This window comes from Ictidomys tridecemlineatus, chromosome 9 (genome assembly GCF_052094955.1).
Source record: "Ictidomys tridecemlineatus isolate mIctTri1 chromosome 9, mIctTri1.hap1, whole genome shotgun sequence".
Lineage (NCBI taxonomy): Eukaryota > Metazoa > Chordata > Mammalia > Rodentia > Sciuridae > Ictidomys > Ictidomys tridecemlineatus.
The window spans coordinates 27,347,346-27,366,667 of NC_135485.1; the positions used below are offsets into that span (position 1 = coordinate 27,347,346).

Below are 19,322 nucleotides of genomic sequence, written 5' to 3' on the forward strand. Positions count from 1 at the left end.
TTCATTCTTGTACATAGCTAGAATGTTTCTATTCCCTTTTGAGTTGTAGCACATTTTCCACCTAAGACACTCAGCATCAAGGACTTTCCTTCTTTTGGCTTTGAGGAACAGATAACCTCTCAAATGAATTCAAGAAAAAAGTTATTATAATGCCACAATAGTTAAGCTCTAATTTTCCCATCTTGAGAATTTTTGCATCTCATTAATCATCTACTTTCTTCTGTAGCATCTATTTTCCTCTCTTAAATCTATTAATTTCCATCTCCAGGGCTCTACAGCTAAAGGAAGGTGGCAAGTTACATTCTCTGAGCTTCTTAATTCCAAAGAAAGAGAATCAAACTGGCTGACTGTTAGAAATTGATCTACTGTTAAACCACTTCTGGTTGGTGAGAAGTATCATGAGGCATTTAAAACTGATCCTTTCAGGACCTTTGTTTGGCAGGTTATGTGAGAAGGAAAATTATGCAAGAAAGCTAACTGACTATGCTTGATTAGATTGAGGGTATTAATATTACTTCTTTTACTCACTACAGTTATAAGTGATTTATAATTATACAAGTATCACTTAAACCTAAGATGTAGGTAATACAATTATTCTCATGTTATAGACATAAAAACTGGCGTATAGTCAAACCAAAAAAATTCCCATGGCCATTTGTGAATAAGAGGCAAAGCCACTGAGGAGTTGAAACTGGGCAGTTCTGTAACAGAATCTGTGGTGCTACGTGTTACGCTGCACGACTACTCTTGGCTATTCTAAAACATTTGGTTTATATTAGGAAGTTCATTAATGATTTCAAGAGTTCCCTTTTACCTCTTTTGCCTGTGGTAAAATGTTTCTCATTCTCAAAATCTCAGTTTTAAAATCAGCATTTTCACTTTGCAAGCTTCCCTGAGCATTTCACATCTGCTCCTAAACCACTGTATACCTTCCTTTAATTACCACACAGATCACCTTGTAATCAGATAATCTTTTGATACCATGCTTAGGTAGGCAAGTGCTGTATCTACTTATCTTTGTCTTCCTGGTGTCTGGTGTAATTACTGGCACATAACATATACTTAATGCATTATTATTGAATTATTCACCTGATAAAGAATGAATGAAGGCATTATATATGGTGTACGTTAAGTAAAATTTACCAATTTCTCTTCTGCTGCCTTTATATAGGACAAAAAGTGCTTCCACAAGAAAACTTGGGAACAATACCTGTGAATCTTTGAAATTACTGGGATACAGAAGCCAAGACACTGGTTGGTTTGGGCTTGATGATGTTGTGGTGAGAACCATCCAGAGTGGCTTGATATCATTTGAATTGCATGAACATTTAGAGAGGTAATATAGTACTAAACGATTGGAGTTGATTTTCTCTCCTGATGGTCTATCTTTGATGTTTGTGGAAATCCAATCACAGGATTGGATTTTAATTCCTCAAATAAGAATATAAAATCCCTTTTAAGATCTGCTTAAAATATAAACTAGAATTGACATGAATATGCTGTTTGTAATTTCTTTCATGATAGTTTAAAACAAGTGCTTTTGGAAACCACTCATAACTTAGATTTCGTTTTATAGGTTTCTTTCAACTCCAGAATACTTTTAAAATAGCATCTTCGTTTCTGAAATTCACGGGGATAATAATTAACTGTTCATATCTATGCTCATCTCATAACTATGTATAGATGAACTGAATTGGTTATTCCAGTGCCCTCATTTTGCCTTCTCATTTCCATGTTTTCTAGACGGTCCATTACGAGGAGCATTTGAATCAGTTTTAAGGTTCATGAGGAGTAGATACTCATGAAGAGAGGGCAATCACCATCTCTAAAGATAGCCTTTATTTTATAATGAAAACTTGACATCTACAATTATCTTGGATCAAAATTCTGTAGAAAAAAATTCTAAAAGTGCAATTTATTTACTGAGGAGCCTCTTAGGCCAGTCTTGTAAGGAAATGAAAGGAGGTAGAGCCAGGGAGGAAGATAGGAAAACTCTGGTTCTAGCTGAAGTTTTTCCCCAGCTGATACCTCAGGGGGGCTCTGGAGTACTAGGGAGCTTGGCTCTGTGCCCTCACATCAGTCAGTCCTTGTCTGTGGGAGAAGGCTTCTCTGAATTAGGGGGTCCTGGAGGGCAACTTCTGGAAATGAACTGAGAAATGACTGGTCTAACCCAGGGTTATGGGTCTGTATGAGTTTTCTAGTGCTGCTGTAACAAAATATCACATTCTGGATGACTTGAAACCTGGAAATTTATTGTTTCACAGTTCTAGTGACTGGGATTCCAAAACCAAAATGTTAGTAGGGTTTTTTGTCCTTCTGAGCACTGTGAGGAAAGGATCAGTTCCAAGGGTTTTATTGTCTCATAGATAGGAATATTCTTGTTCACATGGTGTTCTCTCTGTATGCCTTCCTGTGTTGAAAGATCTCCTTTTTGTGACACCATTTATATTGGGCTAGGGTCCACCCTAATGATCTTGCCTTAACTTGATTACCTCTGTAAAGACCCTTTCTCCAATTAAATTCACATATTAAGCCAGCTCTGGGTTAGTATTGCAACTTACAGATTTGAGGGTGGGGCACAATTCAACCCATAACAGAATTCATCATAAAAATTCTTACCACACAGGGGCTGGGGCTGTAGCTCAGTGGTAGAGCACCTACCTTGCATGTGTGAGGCACTGGGTTCCATCCTCAGTACCTCATAAAAAAATTAATAAGTAAATAAAGATATTGTATCCATCTACAACTACAAAAGTATTAAAAAATACTTACCACACAGAGATAGAGATGAATATTTCAGTTCCCACTTTATTATGGTATATATTCTGCATCCTATAAGGAGTAAATAGTTTATCTTAAAAGTATCTCTCTTCTATATTTTGAAGTAATACTTTGGTAATTCTAGTTAAAATATACTCATGCTTTGCTTAAAGACAGGCTATGTTCTGAGAATTGCATAAGTAGGTAGTTGTGGTATGATGTGAACGTCAGCATGTACTTAAACAACCTGTGTGGTATTGAGTACATCAGACCTAAGGCTGTGTGCTGTAGCTGACAAACCTGTAAAACATGCTAATGTGCTAAATAAATACTATGGGCAATCTTGACACAAGAGTGTTTGTGTATCTAAACAGAAAAGGTACAGTACAAAAACAGTATAAAGATCAAAAATGGTAAACTTATATAGGGTGCTTACCATGCATAGAGCTTGCAGGACTGGAAGTTGCTCTGTGTGAGTCAGTGAGGGTGTGGTGAGTGAATGAGAGAGCTAGGATCATATACTTTACACTTAGGCTGCATTAAATTGACAAAATAAATAAATAAATAAATAATTTAATTAATTAAAAACTTCACTAATACATTAATTTGCTTACTATAACTATTTTTGCTTTATAAACTTAAAGTTTTTAGACTTTTGACTCTTGTAATAACACTTAAAGCACAAACACATTGTACAACTTAAAAAATATTTTCTTTTGTTATAGCTTTAATCTCTAAGCTTTTTCCTACTTTTAAAATTTGAATTAAAATGTTTTTTTTTTAAAAAAATCTTTTGTTAAAAACTAAGATGCAAACACACATATTAGCCTTAATCTACACAGGGTCAGAGTCATTAGTATCTGACTTCCAACTTGGCATCATGAGCCCCTGGAAGCTCTTCAGGGACAATAAAATATTTGGAGCTGTCATCTCCTATAAGACAATGCTTTCTTGAATACCCCAAAGGAACCTGCCTGAATCTGGTTTATTGTTAACGTCTTTTATATAAATAAAATAAAATCACTCTTAAGTGCCAATAGAAAGTGCATTATAGAAATATATAAACCAGTGACATACTCATGTATCCTCATTATCAACTATTATGTAAATTCACATATTGTATGTGCTATACTTTCGTATGACTGTAAATGTGGTAGGTTCGTCTACACTAGTATCACCAAAAACACATAAGTAATGTATTACATTATAATATTAAGATGTTTGTGATATCACTGGGTGATGGAAATTTTTAGGTCCGTTATTATCTTATGGGACCACAGTCATATATATGGTTACCATCAACTGAAACATTATGTGACTCATTATTGTATGACTTAAGCTATGATGTCATGTTTAGAGCTGAGCCTGTATGACTTCTCTATTTAAGATCATGTTTGAGAATTTAGTTAGATCTGAGCTCATGTCTTGACGGCCAAGGATTTCACTAAAGTCACTCATGACTGTAACTGGATTGTCATCAGCACATCTGCTTTTAAGGAAAGTTTGGATGATAAGGGCTTTTTTTTAAAAAGATATTGATCTATTACTAGGTATTGGTGGTGTTTGTAAGGCTGCATTTCCCCCTGTGGTCTTGTCCCTCTTCTTCTGTGCAGGTTCATTGTACTTCACCTCTCTTCCACTGTGGACAAGAGCCATTTGGTTTCTTTTGTAAAGTCTTTGGAGAATGCCTTGCTCAGCACCACTGCTTGCGTAGTTTTGTCGCACCAGAAGGACAATCCACACAGAGTGGTTGTTTTAGTGGTGCCTTCTAAAGATTTAAACCAGACACTTAAGGACTTGCTCTTAGAAGGATTTGGAGGACTTCCAGAGTCATCTCGTCATTTCCAAGTAAGAGAAGGAGAACAACTGCTTTTAAGGTTTACTGGAAACATATTTGGTTCAAGTAAGTATAGAGAATTCTCTTTAAGTCTTCTATTGTCTTCAAGCCACAAATTTCAGAAGGAGTTCCTTAAACTAGAATCACCAAGGAAACCTTCAGAGAATCGAGGGAGGTTTGCAGGAAGAAGGAAGAGAAAAAGACATACTTCTTCCTTTCCAGTCTCCTCTCTCCTCAGAGGACGCTTCTTTTTTTAGAGCTAGATTCTAAGTGATATTCTTTTTTTAAAAAATAATTTTTTAGTTGTCAGTGGAGTTTATTTTTATTTATTCATATGTGGTGCTAAGAATCGAACCCAGTGCCTCACCATGCTAAGCAGCACTCTACGATTAAACCACAAACCCAGCCCTTTAAGTGACATTTTTTTAGAAAGGGTCTTCTCCATGATGAATCTCCCAGTCCCAAGCTAGAGTCTTCTACTTCCTGAGTAGCTCCCTCCATGCTCCTTTCTTAACTCTTGCCACATGCCATCTCTTTCCATATGTAACTATGATTTGTTAAAAAACATTAATCATAGTGGTCCCTGACTTTTGATGGTTTGAATTAAAATTTTAGTCTCATCATGGTAAAAAAGCTATATGCATTCAGTAGAAACTGAATTTGGAATTTTGAGTGTTGATCTTTTCCTGGGATAGTGATATATCCTGTGACACGTCCTCTACTTGTGGTGCTAGGCAGTGAGCTGCAGCTCCCTGTTGGCCACTGAATTGTCATACTGTGTAGTGCACTGTCACTAAGCTATGGAGTTTGGTAAGTTAAATATATTTAATGCATTTTTAATTATGATACTTGAAACTTATGGTAACTTATGATGGGTTTATAGAGAAGTAGACCCATCATAAGTCCAGTACCATCTGTATATTACTTCTTTGATGAAAACATTTATTATTATTAGTAGTAGTAGTAGCAGTAGTAGTAGTAGTAGGTATTGAACCCAGTGGCACTTAAACACTGAGCCACATCATAGCCCTTTTATTTTTTATTTTGAGGTAGGGTCTCACTAAGTTGCTTACGGCCTTGCTAAGTTGCTGAGGCTGGCTTTGAACTTAGAATCTTCCTGACTCGGCTTCCTGAACCAATGGGATAACAAGCATGCCCAGCTAAATCCTTATTATTACTCTCTACTGTAACTACAATAATATCCAAGCTTTTTAACATGCCTTAGAAGGAATTAAGTTTGGAGTCAGTGAATTATCAATAAATGTGCAGATAGAACTATATTCCAGTGTAATGACATTATTGGTTGTTCCATATATTTTATTTTATATATTTAAAGGATGACTCTCAGAAAATCTACAGGTTTCATTAAACTTCAAAAGGATCTGTGGCACAAGATAGCTTAAAAACCTCAGATTCAGATGATACAAACTGCTAACCTCCCATCCCCATATTTATGTAGTGTTATTTTTTTGTTCACATTATCAATCTTATCATAATTTAAAATTTCTTATCTATCGGTTTACTTTCAGTTTATATAACCATACTGTGTTCTTTGCTGGAACAGAATATCATGAGGCAATGACCATGTCTGTCTTGCCTTATAACTTCTGAACCTGAAACATAGTGCCTGGTATGTCAACAGCTTTCAATAATTGTATAGAGAAAGAATTTTTTTCTCTAATTCAGGAAATGACATCAGACCCCAGTGGGTCTTTGTTGCTTTAAAAAATAACTGGGCTAGGGATGTAGCTCAATGGTAGGGCATTTGCCTACATGCCCAGGCTTTATCTCTGAGCTCCTGATAAAACTTATTGCATGAATGATAAGGATGTCAGAAAAGGGGAAAGGAAAGAAGAAGAGGTAGAGGAATGAAGGGTAGCAAAAAACCCTTTGTACTCAGCTTTCAGAGCAGAAACCACCATGTCCACGTAGGGAAATCTCTCTAATGAAAGATAGTCAAAAACCAGAAGTGCCCCACCCAAATAATGATGCAAATGATTTTCCTGCAATACTTGGAACAGCAGCTGTGTTTACATGCTGCTCTAAACAGGAGTTGGTTACTGTTGTTCTCATAGGCAGGGAAACTGAGTGTCCTATTGTCTGCAATGGAGTCTGGGATGCATGCTAGATTAAGAGTGGGTGAGGTCAGCAGGTCCATGTACAATTCTTTCACATAGATGAAGTCAAGGAGCTTATCTTCACTCAAAGAAAGTGAGTCAGTCAGGATGCCAGGATCTTTTCTACTTTGCTTTTCTTAGAAATCATGCTCAGACCTGAAACCTTACTGGACTTTTCTCTGCCTAAGAGGAACAAGAACTTCAGTAAAGAATACATATCTGTCCTTCCATCAGAGCCTGGGGTAGTCTGAGAATCTCAAAGTGATGAAGCCAGAGGATCTTTGCCTGGAGGGCTCTCCTTCTCTTCCATCCCAATCCCTTCACCCTCAATTCTTTCTCCCACTTTATCTCTGCATCTCACCTCAATGGTCATGTTTAAAGATGTCTCCCCATCCTCCCTGATTATATCAGTCCTTACTGTTTGCAGAGTCTTATTTTACTTCTGAAGACCTTCACTTCTTCTTTTATGTCCCTGGTCACAATTTTCTATCTACTCATTTGATGGTCAATGCCGTTTTCTCTGATGGCAGTCCTATGAGCAAAGGGGCTATTCTGCTGGTGCACACCATTCAGTCCCCAGCACCTAGGATAGTGCCTGGCATCCAGAAAGGGCCTCAGTGAGTATGTGTTGGAAGAAACAGAGACAAAAGCTTGTGGAAAGATTTGACTTTATAGTGCTAAGAATGGTTCAAAGTATTTAAAACATTAGTTAACAAATTTAGATGACTATCCTTTGAGAAATGCCCACATTTCTCTTTCCACTTATGAATAATACAGATGAATCATTTGAGTTAGATTTATGTCTATGCCTTCAAGGATAAAAGCTAGATAGATGCTTTCTGTGGTTTAGTATTGGTCTTTCTCATTCTGGACAGAGCTACAGGCTGCTTTCTTTTCCTGGGTTGGAGAGTCAGTTCAGCACTTAGACTTTCTGTTGCATTGCACTCAAGCTCCGAGTGCACAGAAAACCCAGAAAGTGCTGGGAAGCGCTTTTGCAAGGTTTTATATAATGACACCTTAGCAACACCCCTAACAACTAGGGAATGCTCTGTGGAGGTCTGTGTCTCCTAAAGTTGCCCTAAATACCTTTTGACCCAGGAAAGTCATTTACCTAGACATGTGTAAGATGCTTAAATAACCATCCTTTTACATATTTACCAAGTATTCTCTGCCCTCATATAAATTATAGCCTAATGGGGAGATATAGAGAAGAAGTAAATAAATGAATAAAACGTACTGCTTAACATGGCTGAAAAGTGTGTTCTGGAAGAACAGAGTAGGAAAAGGATGAAGGGAGTCCTGGAAGAGTTGCAGTGTTGCAATTTTACATAGTCATCAGGGGAGACTCTTTGAGAAAACAGCATTTACACAAGGTGAGAGAGTAAGCTGTCATCCGGTCTCAGGAGAATTTGTCCCCAGCACAAGGTTTGTAACTGCAGGTGAGCGGAGGCAGAAATGTGCCTTGTGTATCTGAAGCCCATTAGGGCCTGGCATGGCTGGATCAGAGGGAGTGAGGAGAGATTGCAGGAAGTGAGGTGAGGATTGATAATGCCCTGAAGGCCCTTGAAAGAACCTTGCCTTTTATATTAAGTGAAGTGGGGATCTACCAAGGATTTTCAACAAAGGAGTGGCATGATTTGAGGGAGATTATGGCTGAGTAAGGTAAGGGGTAGACACAAAGAGGTCAGTTAAGGAGCCACTGCAGTTAACTGAGCAAGTAAACTGAAGCTTAGAGGAAGAGGTCATAGAGGATGGCTTAGATTATAGAAATAGCTGAGCTAAGGCTCTCATTAGGATTTTTTGGGGTTTCCCTTATTGCTAGCCCTTTTGTTTCCTCATCTGACTTAGATTCTAAGTGAAAGCATATATTTCTATGTTTGCAACTTTCTATAACATCAATGAAAAGCATTCAATTTCTATTATTAAGAAGAAAATATATTGCCATAAGAAAATATATTGCCATGAGAAACATCTAATCAGTTGCAAAATAGAAGTGAATTTTGCTTAATATGACAAGTATTTATTGACCAGCTGGTACTTCAGGGTCCTACAAGGTTCTATGTACTTTGTATGTTGAAAAGGAGAAAATGATTCTCAAAAAGTCAACTAGTGGTAGATTTCAGGCTTTGGATATGCAACAAATAATTCTCATTTTTTTCTTCTACTCTAATGTGTCAGAAAAGGAAGAAAAATATGGAATAGTGAAATTTCTTCATACTATTTGTCCTTTTTTGCAGTGTTATACAATAATGAAACTCTAGATTTTAAAAATTTCCATGATGCTTTCTAATATTAGATCATTCTATTTATTGCTAGTAAACACTAATAATTTCATCCTGGTTTTATATGTAAATGTGATTTTTAGAGATTACTGATCTTTTAAAAACTGGTGATTGGAAGTATATACTTTAAGATCTGAATAGAAACAATATAGCTATGAGTCACTTTAAATTCTTGTATCCTGTATATAAATAATTCCTTATGAATAATTGTGCACCTGGCAAGGAATATAATGTCTCTTAAAGGAAGGAAGGAGAAATCTACCAAGCAAGATTTTATTCAGATCAAAGTAATAATATTTTTCTTGATAGTACTTGAGTGGCAGGAAATAGAAGTCAACCAGCTATTACTTGAGTGATTTATGACTTAGTGTATTTACACTATATACTTAATGGGAAAAATAATTGAAAATTTCATTTAATTACTCCCTATAAAGAATAAAATTCTTTAAAGAAAATTATTTTTCCAGTTTTTACTTTTTAATGACAATCATTATGTATATTAATCACCCAGATAATTTATCTTATTTAAAAAACCAAAGTAAAACTCTTTTAAGAAACAACCCTGGCTGGTCATTCCTTTTTTAGAAATCTGTTTTGTTCACATCGCCAGTTTGCCCCTCAAATACAGACTTGTGCAAAGCTATCTATCTTTGCTTTCCCTAACCTACATATATTCTGGTTCTAGATTTAACTGTGCTTTAGAATTTCACCAAAATGGCATCTAGCAGTCACAACAGGAGAAGGACAGAGGTGTCTTCTCCTCTATCACTGAATTCTTCTTTTATTGGGCAAAATGAAAGAAAGGTCTTCTGTGAGAGCTATGGGTAATCAACTATATTATGGCCAACAAAAGAAGTTCCAACCTAGATATTAAAGCTTCATCTTGACATTCTTAACAAAAAAAAAAGTAAGGGTTGATTTTTAAGCATTCATATGAAAATAATAGAAGCCTGCTTCTTATTGTTTGCTGGTTTTGCTACAGTTTATTCAGCACTTAGTTTGTGCTAGGCCCTTTGACAATCATTATATATATTTTCTCATTTCACTCCAGAATTATCCTACGAGATAAGTTTATTTTGCCTGTTTTAAAGAAAAGGCAGTTACGACACAAGAAACTCAGAGGCATAAAAGAACTTTGACCAACAGTGTAGTGTAGACTAATGGTGGCGGCTGGACTTGACTCCAGATCTCTATGTCTAAAACATGTTATTTTATCTGCCACATTATAGCTTTCTATATATTTTGCAAAATATAATAAAGTTACCTTGGGGAATAGCAATGTCCCTTTTGCTATTGCAATATCAGTATAAAAAATCCACATCGACATGGTAAAACTCCCATAAGTGAAAGGTTGTGTTCAGAAACATGTCAGTGTTTTCACTGAGGAGTTGAGAATTCTTACATAGATTATTGTTTTAGGAGCATCCACTACTTTTTGTTTGTTTGTTTTTACAAATTTCTTACAAATTTTTCAACACAAATCCCAAACTATCCCACTTGGAAGTTCTAAAATAGCATGGTCCATTCTGAAAACAAGAAAAAGTTTTATATCTGTGCTATTCAGTAATGTAGCCACTTAGACATGTGTTGTTACTGAGCATTTTAAATGTGGTGAGGAGTGGAATTTGAAACTTTCTTTAATTTTAATTAATTTTCCTTTCAACCTGAATAGCCACAGTTATAGGAGAGTACAGTACTAGAAAGTCTATTGTGAGGCTATGATAATGTACAACCCAGTATGAACAAGATAAAGGACAAAGGTAATTCTTGAGACTGAAGATAATTTTCTAAATACTGAAAGAGCTGAATATTTCTAATAGTTCCTTGCTATAGCAAAAGGGGAAAAAACAAAAAAGAAAAGATTTTTAAATCTAGAAATAGCCAGAGAGAACCTCACCCACCAACAAATGAAACATTCTTCTAGTGATAATCTGTTCTTAACCGATTGTTGGTTTTCCAAGTTATGTTTGACAAGATGCAATAATACAACAAGAAACTTTAATTATATGTAGAAATTGGATGAATATTTGGGCTTTAAAAATTAAGACAAAGTGATATATCTTAATGGCAATGAATGCATTTTACTTCCATTTAGGCAATGGGAAGGATTATGGAAAAGAATATCAACTTATTTTTCACTTGCAAAGAAAACCGAGGCTGGAACTCCAAATCAAAGAGGTGGATGAATTTGGAAACTACAGCTGTCCTCATTATAAGGGAACCATTGTATTTTATAAAGTACCTAAGGAAAAGATAGTTCCCAACCTGGACCAATCTCTCATACTTAATGAAAATCATTATGAGTTGCCAATTTGCAAATTACCGTTGAAATTGCCAAAGGTGAGTTATTGTACTTTCCTGAATGCTGTATTTTGTTAATTCTTTGTAATGCTCTATCACAGTCAGTTCTGCAGGCAAATGAATATACAAGTTTTTTAAAAAAATAAGAATAAATCTCAAACAGAAGGAGTAGGTAGGCCCAATGTTAGAATGGTAAAATATATATTAGGATTGATTTTTTCATATCAGTTTTTCTAACAGAGCAATTCAAATTAATCTGTTCCTCATAGTATGTTGTTAATGACTATGGAAATAATGTTATTCATTTTCTGTAACTACATCTGACTAGCTGGGGAATTGTTTATGAAAACATTGAATACATTTAGGAATGTATCACTTTAAGGAAAAATTAGATTGATTGGGAAATGGAATCAAAATATTTTCACTGAGTCTTAATAAATCCTGTATGTTTATTTTGTGAGTTAATTTCTCCTATGTAATATTGTTACTGTTATCAGAAAGTGAGGTTGAATTATTTATTCAAACACATCAAACAAGTAAATACATTATATTTATTCAAACATCCAACATACAAATATATGCATTTTCTTTATTTGTATACAATTTATTTATGACTTAGTGTATTTACACTATATACTTAATGGGAAAAATAATTAAAAATTTTATTTGATTACTCCCTATAAAGAATAAAATTCTTTATTCTTTAAAGAGAACTATTTTTCCAGTTTTTATTTTTTATGTCATAAATAGCTGAAATGTTTTCCACAGATAGATAGTCCTACTTGTAAATGAACCAGTAAAATAAGTAACTAATTAATGAATATTTTTGAAATTTTTTTTGGATACAATATCTTTATTTATTTATTTATTTTTATGTGGTGCTGAGTATCAAACCCCATGCCTCACATGTGTGAGGCAGACACTCTGCCACTGAGCTATAATCCCAGCCCCTAACTAATGAATATTTTTAATTGAGTTTCTGGAACAAGGAATATACTAGGCATTATGATAAATACAAAGCTATAGAAGATAATATATGACCTAACGCTGGTTGTCTCAAATGGTAGCTACTAGCTACATGTGACTATCATCAACCACTTGAAATATGGCTATTCTGAAGTAAAATGTGCTGTAAGATTAAGAAAAGCACCAAATTTTAGACTTAGTAAAAAAAAAACTCATTTAAAAATTACTTCCTATTGATTACGTGATAAAATTTATTATTTTGGTTATATCAAGTTATATGTTATTAAAATAGATTCCATTTATTTACTTTTTTAATGTGACTCAAATTGCACTTATATGGGGCAGAATTATTTGATGTTAATTTGCAACCCAACTGAGCATGCAAAATATGTATACAAACTTACATAAACGTTCCTTGTTATACTAATGTATAAGCAATGCATTAGCAGTTGTTCACAGGTGGGAAATAGCTTCTCTGGAGGCTAGAAGTTTTGTAGTGATTATGGCATTTTATCGAAACCTTGAAATTTGTTAAGAAATTTAATATGAAAAAAAGCAAGTCAGGGTGAAGGAAATTCATACTTCATGTGAATACCATCATGGTTTCAAATATGCCCAAGGTCTTTCAAATGCTTTACATGCATTCTATCATTAAATCCTCAAGAAAATCCTATGAGGCATTTTCATTGTTCTCATTTTATAAGAAGTTGAAATAGAAAATTTTTAGGCAAATTGTCCAGGATCCTGTAGCTAAGTCAATAGCAGAGCTTACCATTCAAAACCAGGAAATCTTCTTTACCTGGATTTCACAATCATGCTGTTGCCTCCGTAGCAGATAAAGGTACAGATAAAGGCATTATCTCAGTCAAGTTTACAGGACAGAGTTGAGGGCTTCTAGATTCATCCTTGGAGTTATGTGACAATACAGTATACCGTGCTTTAGTTTGGAGATGATGTTAGAAATATTTAACAAATGACATGATATGGACACCAACCAACCAAACTGAAACCAACCAGGGAAACAGGCTTCTAGAAACATTAACTTCTTATGTCCTGGTTTGAAAGAGATCTTGGGGTTCCTGCAAGGCATGTTAGGATGGCAGAGCCAATTGAAAAGCATATTATTCATAATTGTATAGCTATATAAGTGTATACCCATGATCAGTTTTCTTGCTATGAGTTTTCATTTGCATATAGGGCACTATTTACTCTGATAGTCACAATGCTGGCTCTTTCTTTTTTTGGAAATTTTATAGTTGATGTGCTTATTTATTTTGGCTTTATTTTTAGTTGACATAATAATTGTACATATTGGGTTGGGGATGTAATTTAGTTGTAGAGAATATTCTTAGCATGTGTAAGACTTTGGCTACAATTTTCAGCACAAAAAAAGCATATGTATTTTGTGTATTATAGCATGATGTTTTGATATAGGTATACAATATGTAATGATCAAATTAGGCTAATTAGCATATCTATCATCTCAAATATTTATCTTTTCAAAATGGCTAGAAAAGAGGATTTTGACTTTTGTAGGTGGTCCTTTTCATTTAGATTTCCGCTCACATTGTTGTTATCTTTATTCTTCACCTTCTTATCCAAAGTCACTCTTTAACCTGTAATCCTCTTTAGATTTATTTCCTGAAGCTCATTCGTAAGTGGAATGATTAGATTTATAATTTGTTCACATATTTTCTGTCTGCTTTTGCTCCCTGAGAAAGCAAAGTCCATGAGTGAAGGACCTGGTCTGTCCTTCCCCATGGTCGATCTCTCCATCAGTGATGAGAACTATGCATGGGGAATTCAAGAAATAGTCATTGAAAGGACTATTCCAATTATTTCTGTCAGTAATTTGGAACCTGTTTGTACAAACCCTCCACTGGAAGGCTAATGAGTTGACTGGATCAACATAAAGATTTGGAGTGGAGAAGTATATTAGAGCTGCTCTGGAGACAGCACCACTGGGCCTAGGTCTTCCAGAAAGCTCTATGTTCCATTTCCATGGGATGTTTAGAGGGAGACATGACTGGGGCTGGAATTCTCTGGCAGATAGTGTTCAAGGCCTTACTTTGATGATGGCAGACAATTTAAAGAAAGGCCCCAATGTTAAGAGAGAACTGTCTCAAAGTCTAAAACTGTGACACCAATTCATCTCTCAGTTATCTGTGTTTTCTCTTTGGCTTATCTGACTTCATGAATTAGCCAAGCTAGAGAATTAGCTGACGTAGCCAAGCTAGTCAATTTAGGGGTATATATAGATTTTCTTTGATGAAAGTCTTATGAGTGATGTGCCAGGGAATTTTCACTAGTCTTTTCTCTGTTTGATTCTGGCACACTTACTCCCCACCCACTTGCCTGGGTAATTCCTATTGGCCCTCCCTTACACCTCTTCTTGAGTGTGACCTCTTCTGGGATTTCCCCTCTGTTTTTATTTGTTTTTATTTTTATGTGGTGCCAGGGATTGAACCCAGTGTCTCACTAATGCTAGGCAAGCGCCCTACCACTGAGCCATAACCCCAGCGGGATTTCCCCTCTGTACCAGGTTAGGTGTTGCTGGTACATGCAGCCACAGCATTCTATAATTCCTCTGTCATTTTAGTTACTGTGTTTCATTATAAATCATATGTTTATTTTCTCCCTAATGGAGTAGAGTTTCTCAGGCTTTTTAAATTTTCTTTTTTTTATTGACTTCCTTGGGAGTCATCTTAGACTTTGTATTCTCTAATCACCTCTCTCCATGGAAATTTAATACCAAAGAAATACTGTGTATCTGATTATATACTTGATGTGCATCCATGCTTTAAACATTAAGAGTAAGTTTCTTCTTGTTATCACTCAGAACAAAGTTTCTTTAAGAGTGTCACCTTCACAGTTGAGCAGGTGTGCATGGATAGTAAAGATCCACACCTGGTCCTGCTCCACTTTGCATAGTGTGTACCTGATGAATATTTGTGAATGACTAGATGAATGCGCTAATTTCTGCCAGTCTTCAAAGTATCCAACCTTGAAATTGATGATCTTGAAACTATATTGGCACATTTAAAAGTAGTACATTTTCAACATCTGCTACTTCTCCTAGATGAATCCACTGCTGATATGCCATCTGTACTTTCCTTTTCTCCAAGATGGATTTGCACAGGGCTTTCCAGATTCACTCCCTCAGCCCTTTCTTGTGCCCAAAGTGTTCACAAAAAAAAAAAAAAAAAAGGTTTGTCAGAGTTGAGAAAGAATTTGTGGCTGTGGAAACTTTTTTTTTCCTGTTTTATAGCTAGCATACCTAAATAGGAATTGAAACTATGGCCTTTATTTTTGTGAGAACAGACTTCTACAAAGTTCAGGGTTGAAAACCCCTAACTCAGCTAAGCAATATTAGAATGTACAATTTTTTAGGAAATGGAGCTAGCCTTATTATAGCATCTTGCTAAAGATGAACACAGCTTTATCTATACATTTGTACATGTAGCATAAATTAGGTGAAGGTAATTTATCAAAACTAAAAGTTCTTTATAACAGAAGAAAAATAGTTAATATTTTTTGCAGTATAAATGCTGTTGTTTAACTTTTCCATAAATAAAAAAAGATATCAAAGTGTTAAACATAGAGCAAATTCAATTCAACCCCCCCCCTTTTTTTTTCAAAACTATCCAACTTGAAAAGATGCTTGTATATAAACTTTCACCCCAAACAAGGCAATCTCTGTAACTCGGTAAAGATCTGGAGTACTGATGAGATTGTTTACGGAGTAAATACAGGTTCAAGTTATCTTTTGTCTGTAAGTTCAAAGTTTTAAGAAAAGAAGATGAGGACATAGCTCTGTTGGTAGAGTGCTTGTCTAACATGTACAAGGCCCTGGGTTCAATCCCCAGCACAACTAAACAAACACAGAAACAAACTCTAAGGAAAGTTGAGAAATAAACATCTCAAAGATATTATTGTAGGTCATTAGGCAATAATAATTTTTTTTTTGCCCAGAAAAAACTTTTACTTATTATTACACTTTTTATTTATTATTCTATAAAAGTAGTAAATTTGTATATGTATACACACACACACACACACACACACACACACACATTAGCACACACATAATTACAAGGTGTGACGTTAATGTGCTGTTTGATGCCCAGAAGACTTGAAGGCACTTTCTAGGCTTTTGCTTTATGCTTGTGAGGATATGTGTCTTTACTCGTTCAGTTTCCATATTTCATTTATTCATATATTAATTCATTCATTAAACACTAAATCCCATGATCCTATTATTCAGTGTTGTTGCTGTGTGTATGACCTTATCCTTCCCTACCCCTCTTCTGTAGTCTTTCAAAGGGAAGAGTTACCCTTGAAGCCATCAGTCAAATCATTACCTGCTCTGCTTCAAACACTAAAATGACACCCAGTTTCACTTGGAATACAATCCCATACATCCATGGGGATGTGCTCCAAGGTCCTCAGTCTTAGAATATATCCTGGGTGTTTGGCATATTTTAGATGCTCAATAACTTTTTTGAATGATCGAATGAGTTCATAAATAGAACTTGCATTTTAAATACCAAAAGTGTGGGGAGAAAAGTAAGAAGTCCTGTGGAAGAAAATAAGCTAGCATCAGAAGATGGACAGAATTTGAGGTGGCATAGCCAGGAAAGACCCACCAGTGATGACAAACAGTGGCCAGAAGCCCCTCTGCCTGCGTGGCTGGGAGAGCTTCTGGCAGAGTGAGGGACACTGCAGGTACCTAGGCTCTGCGAAAGAAAGACTGCAGGGAAGGCCACCATAGCTAGTGTACACGTGTGGTGATGCCAGGAGATTTGGAAGAGAGACAGGGTCTTGGTGAAACTTCAGTTCAAGATGCTTTTCTGGAAATGCTCATATCAGCCTTGGATGTGAAAATATATGGCTTCAGAGAACAATTTGCCTCCTTGTCTTTTCTAAATTGCTTCTCAGTCTCCTTTTAGAAGTGTTGAAGAAAATTCAGTTAATAGTGTGTATATTTGTAATTTGGTAGAAACAAAGCAAGTTAAAAAAAAACACTTCAAAACTTTTTTAGGTGGAAGGAAGTGGGAAGAGTGGTTGTTTTTTTTTTTTTTTTTGTATGTGTATGTGCTTCTGAATAGGTCAGACGGGTTACTGTGACATTAGTGTCACCTTGTGTTGTGGCCGCCTTTTACTCTTCCCACCTGCTTCTGACGGTTTTGCTTTGAAGGAAGGAAGGGGTTCAGAGCTGATGGCTGTTGTCTCTCTGAGGCCGGGAGTTTCCCAGGAACAGCTAAACTACAGATTTACGTAAGCCAGCTCTTGACCCAGGTTTTGCTTAGTTGAACTTCCTTTTTTTTTTTTTTTTTTTTAAATAACTGAACTCATGACTTGTCATTTTTAGTAAATCCTGACACTGCTCCAACATTTACATTTTTCACTGCATTGAATAGCATGCTGTGTCAAAGAGAGGAAAAGTGCAGATTCAGTTTGTTAGAATCGCCACTTTCTCACGATTTTGGACTTTCTTTACCATCTCCCTGACTGGCTAGGCATGGTTTCTTTCTTTAATTTTTCTAACAATGTGAAATACTAAAGTGATCTTGACTAAATGAGGTGAGGCTGAGGTATGAGAAATGTCTACAACTGCAGACTATTCAGCTTTACTTCAGCTTTTAAGCTGCAATAAGTTTACAAAGTTATATTGGAATTCAAGAATAAAATAGACTTACTGTCTTACTGGTTGTTATTAAGAAAATGATTAGAAAAAGCACATGCATTTTTTAAACCCCATAAAAGAAATCAGGGGTGTTTTGTTTTGTGGTTCCTTCTGTTTTTGTAGGAATGGTTAACTTATGGCAATTTAAAAAATTTTCTGTAACTTAGTTTCATGCTTTCTACATTACAGGGAATTCTATTTATGAGTAAGGGGCTTCATACTCCACTATCAATAGGAGAAAGTCACTAGAGTCTTAGTAAATAGAAGTATTATATTTATATTAATTTTTTTTCCTCTGAAAGTTTTTCAAACCTTCCCTCTCTTTCCAGTGTCTTAATTCTGACTTTTCTTGCCTCTCCCTTGACATGGCTTACACTTCTGGTCTTCTGTGCCTGTAAGCCATCAGAATGAGCTTCAGAGAAAGATACAGTTGTACCCCTGTCACTAAGAGATATGGGAGAAAGATGAATAAAGCTAGTTTATTCAGAAACAGGATCTGGAAAGTGTTTTTGTTCACCAATTTAATCAGAGGAAATTCTTTCTTTTCTCCTTCTCCTATTCCTTCCTCTTCCCCTGTCTCTCCCTTCTTTCCTTCCTCCTCCTCTCTCCCCTGTTCCTCTTTTTTTAACCTGCAACCCTTGTTCATCAAAGGGGAGAGTTTGTCTCATTTGAGGACAGAATAGCTAAATCCGAAATTGAATACTTGGTTGTCATGTAGCTTTCAATAATTATTCTTCTTCTTCTTTTTCCTCCTCCTCCTCCTCCTCCTCCTCCTCCTCCTCCTCCTCCTCCTCCTCCTCCTCCTCCTCCTCCTCCTCTTCTTCTTCTTCTTCTTCTTCTTCTCCTTCTTCTTCTTCTTCTTCTTCACAGGGATTAAACCCAGAGACACTTAACCATTGAGCCACATCCCCAGATCCTTTTTATATTTTATTTAGCAATAGAGTCTCACTGAATTGCTTAGGGCCTCACTAAGTTGCTGATGCTAGATTTGAACTTGCTATCCTCCAGCCTCAGCCTCCCAAGCCACTGGGATTACAGGCGTGTGCCACTCTGCCCCACTTCAATAATTCTTTTACAAAGGAAATTCTTGCCTAAGAAAATTCAATAAGTAAAAGAGTAATTGGCATTTTTGCATTTATACTCTTGAAATTCAAAAAGTAAAAAGTAACATTTACTTATTCAAGCAATTTTCTAACTATATTTTTTTCACTGCAGATACACCAATCAGCTTATTAATTAGCAAATACTAATAAGGGCCTAACATATATACTTTATAGGACTTAAAATATAATAGTAATAAATGTCAAAGTTCTAGCTTTTAAGGAAATTGCAGTTCAGTTCAGGAAGTAAAACATAAATACTTTAAAAATTGT

General features: G+C 35.7%; 1 protein-coding gene across 3 annotated transcripts in view; it reads left to right on the forward strand.

Annotated features, from left to right (window-relative positions):
* The window catches only part of Dthd1 (death domain containing 1), a 60,994-nt gene that overhangs the window by 23,938 nt on the left and 17,734 nt on the right, over window positions 1-19,322 (forward strand). For all 3 annotated transcript variants that reach the window (XM_005319901.4, XM_040292550.2, XM_078021177.1), the window contains 3 exons: window positions 1,172-1,336; window positions 4,374-4,663; window positions 11,092-11,336. In XM_005319901.4, coding sequence (XP_005319958.3) covers window positions 1,172-1,336; window positions 4,374-4,663; window positions 11,092-11,336 — 700 coding nt within the window. The remainder of the gene's footprint in view (window positions 1-1,171; window positions 1,337-4,373; window positions 4,664-11,091; window positions 11,337-19,322) is intronic.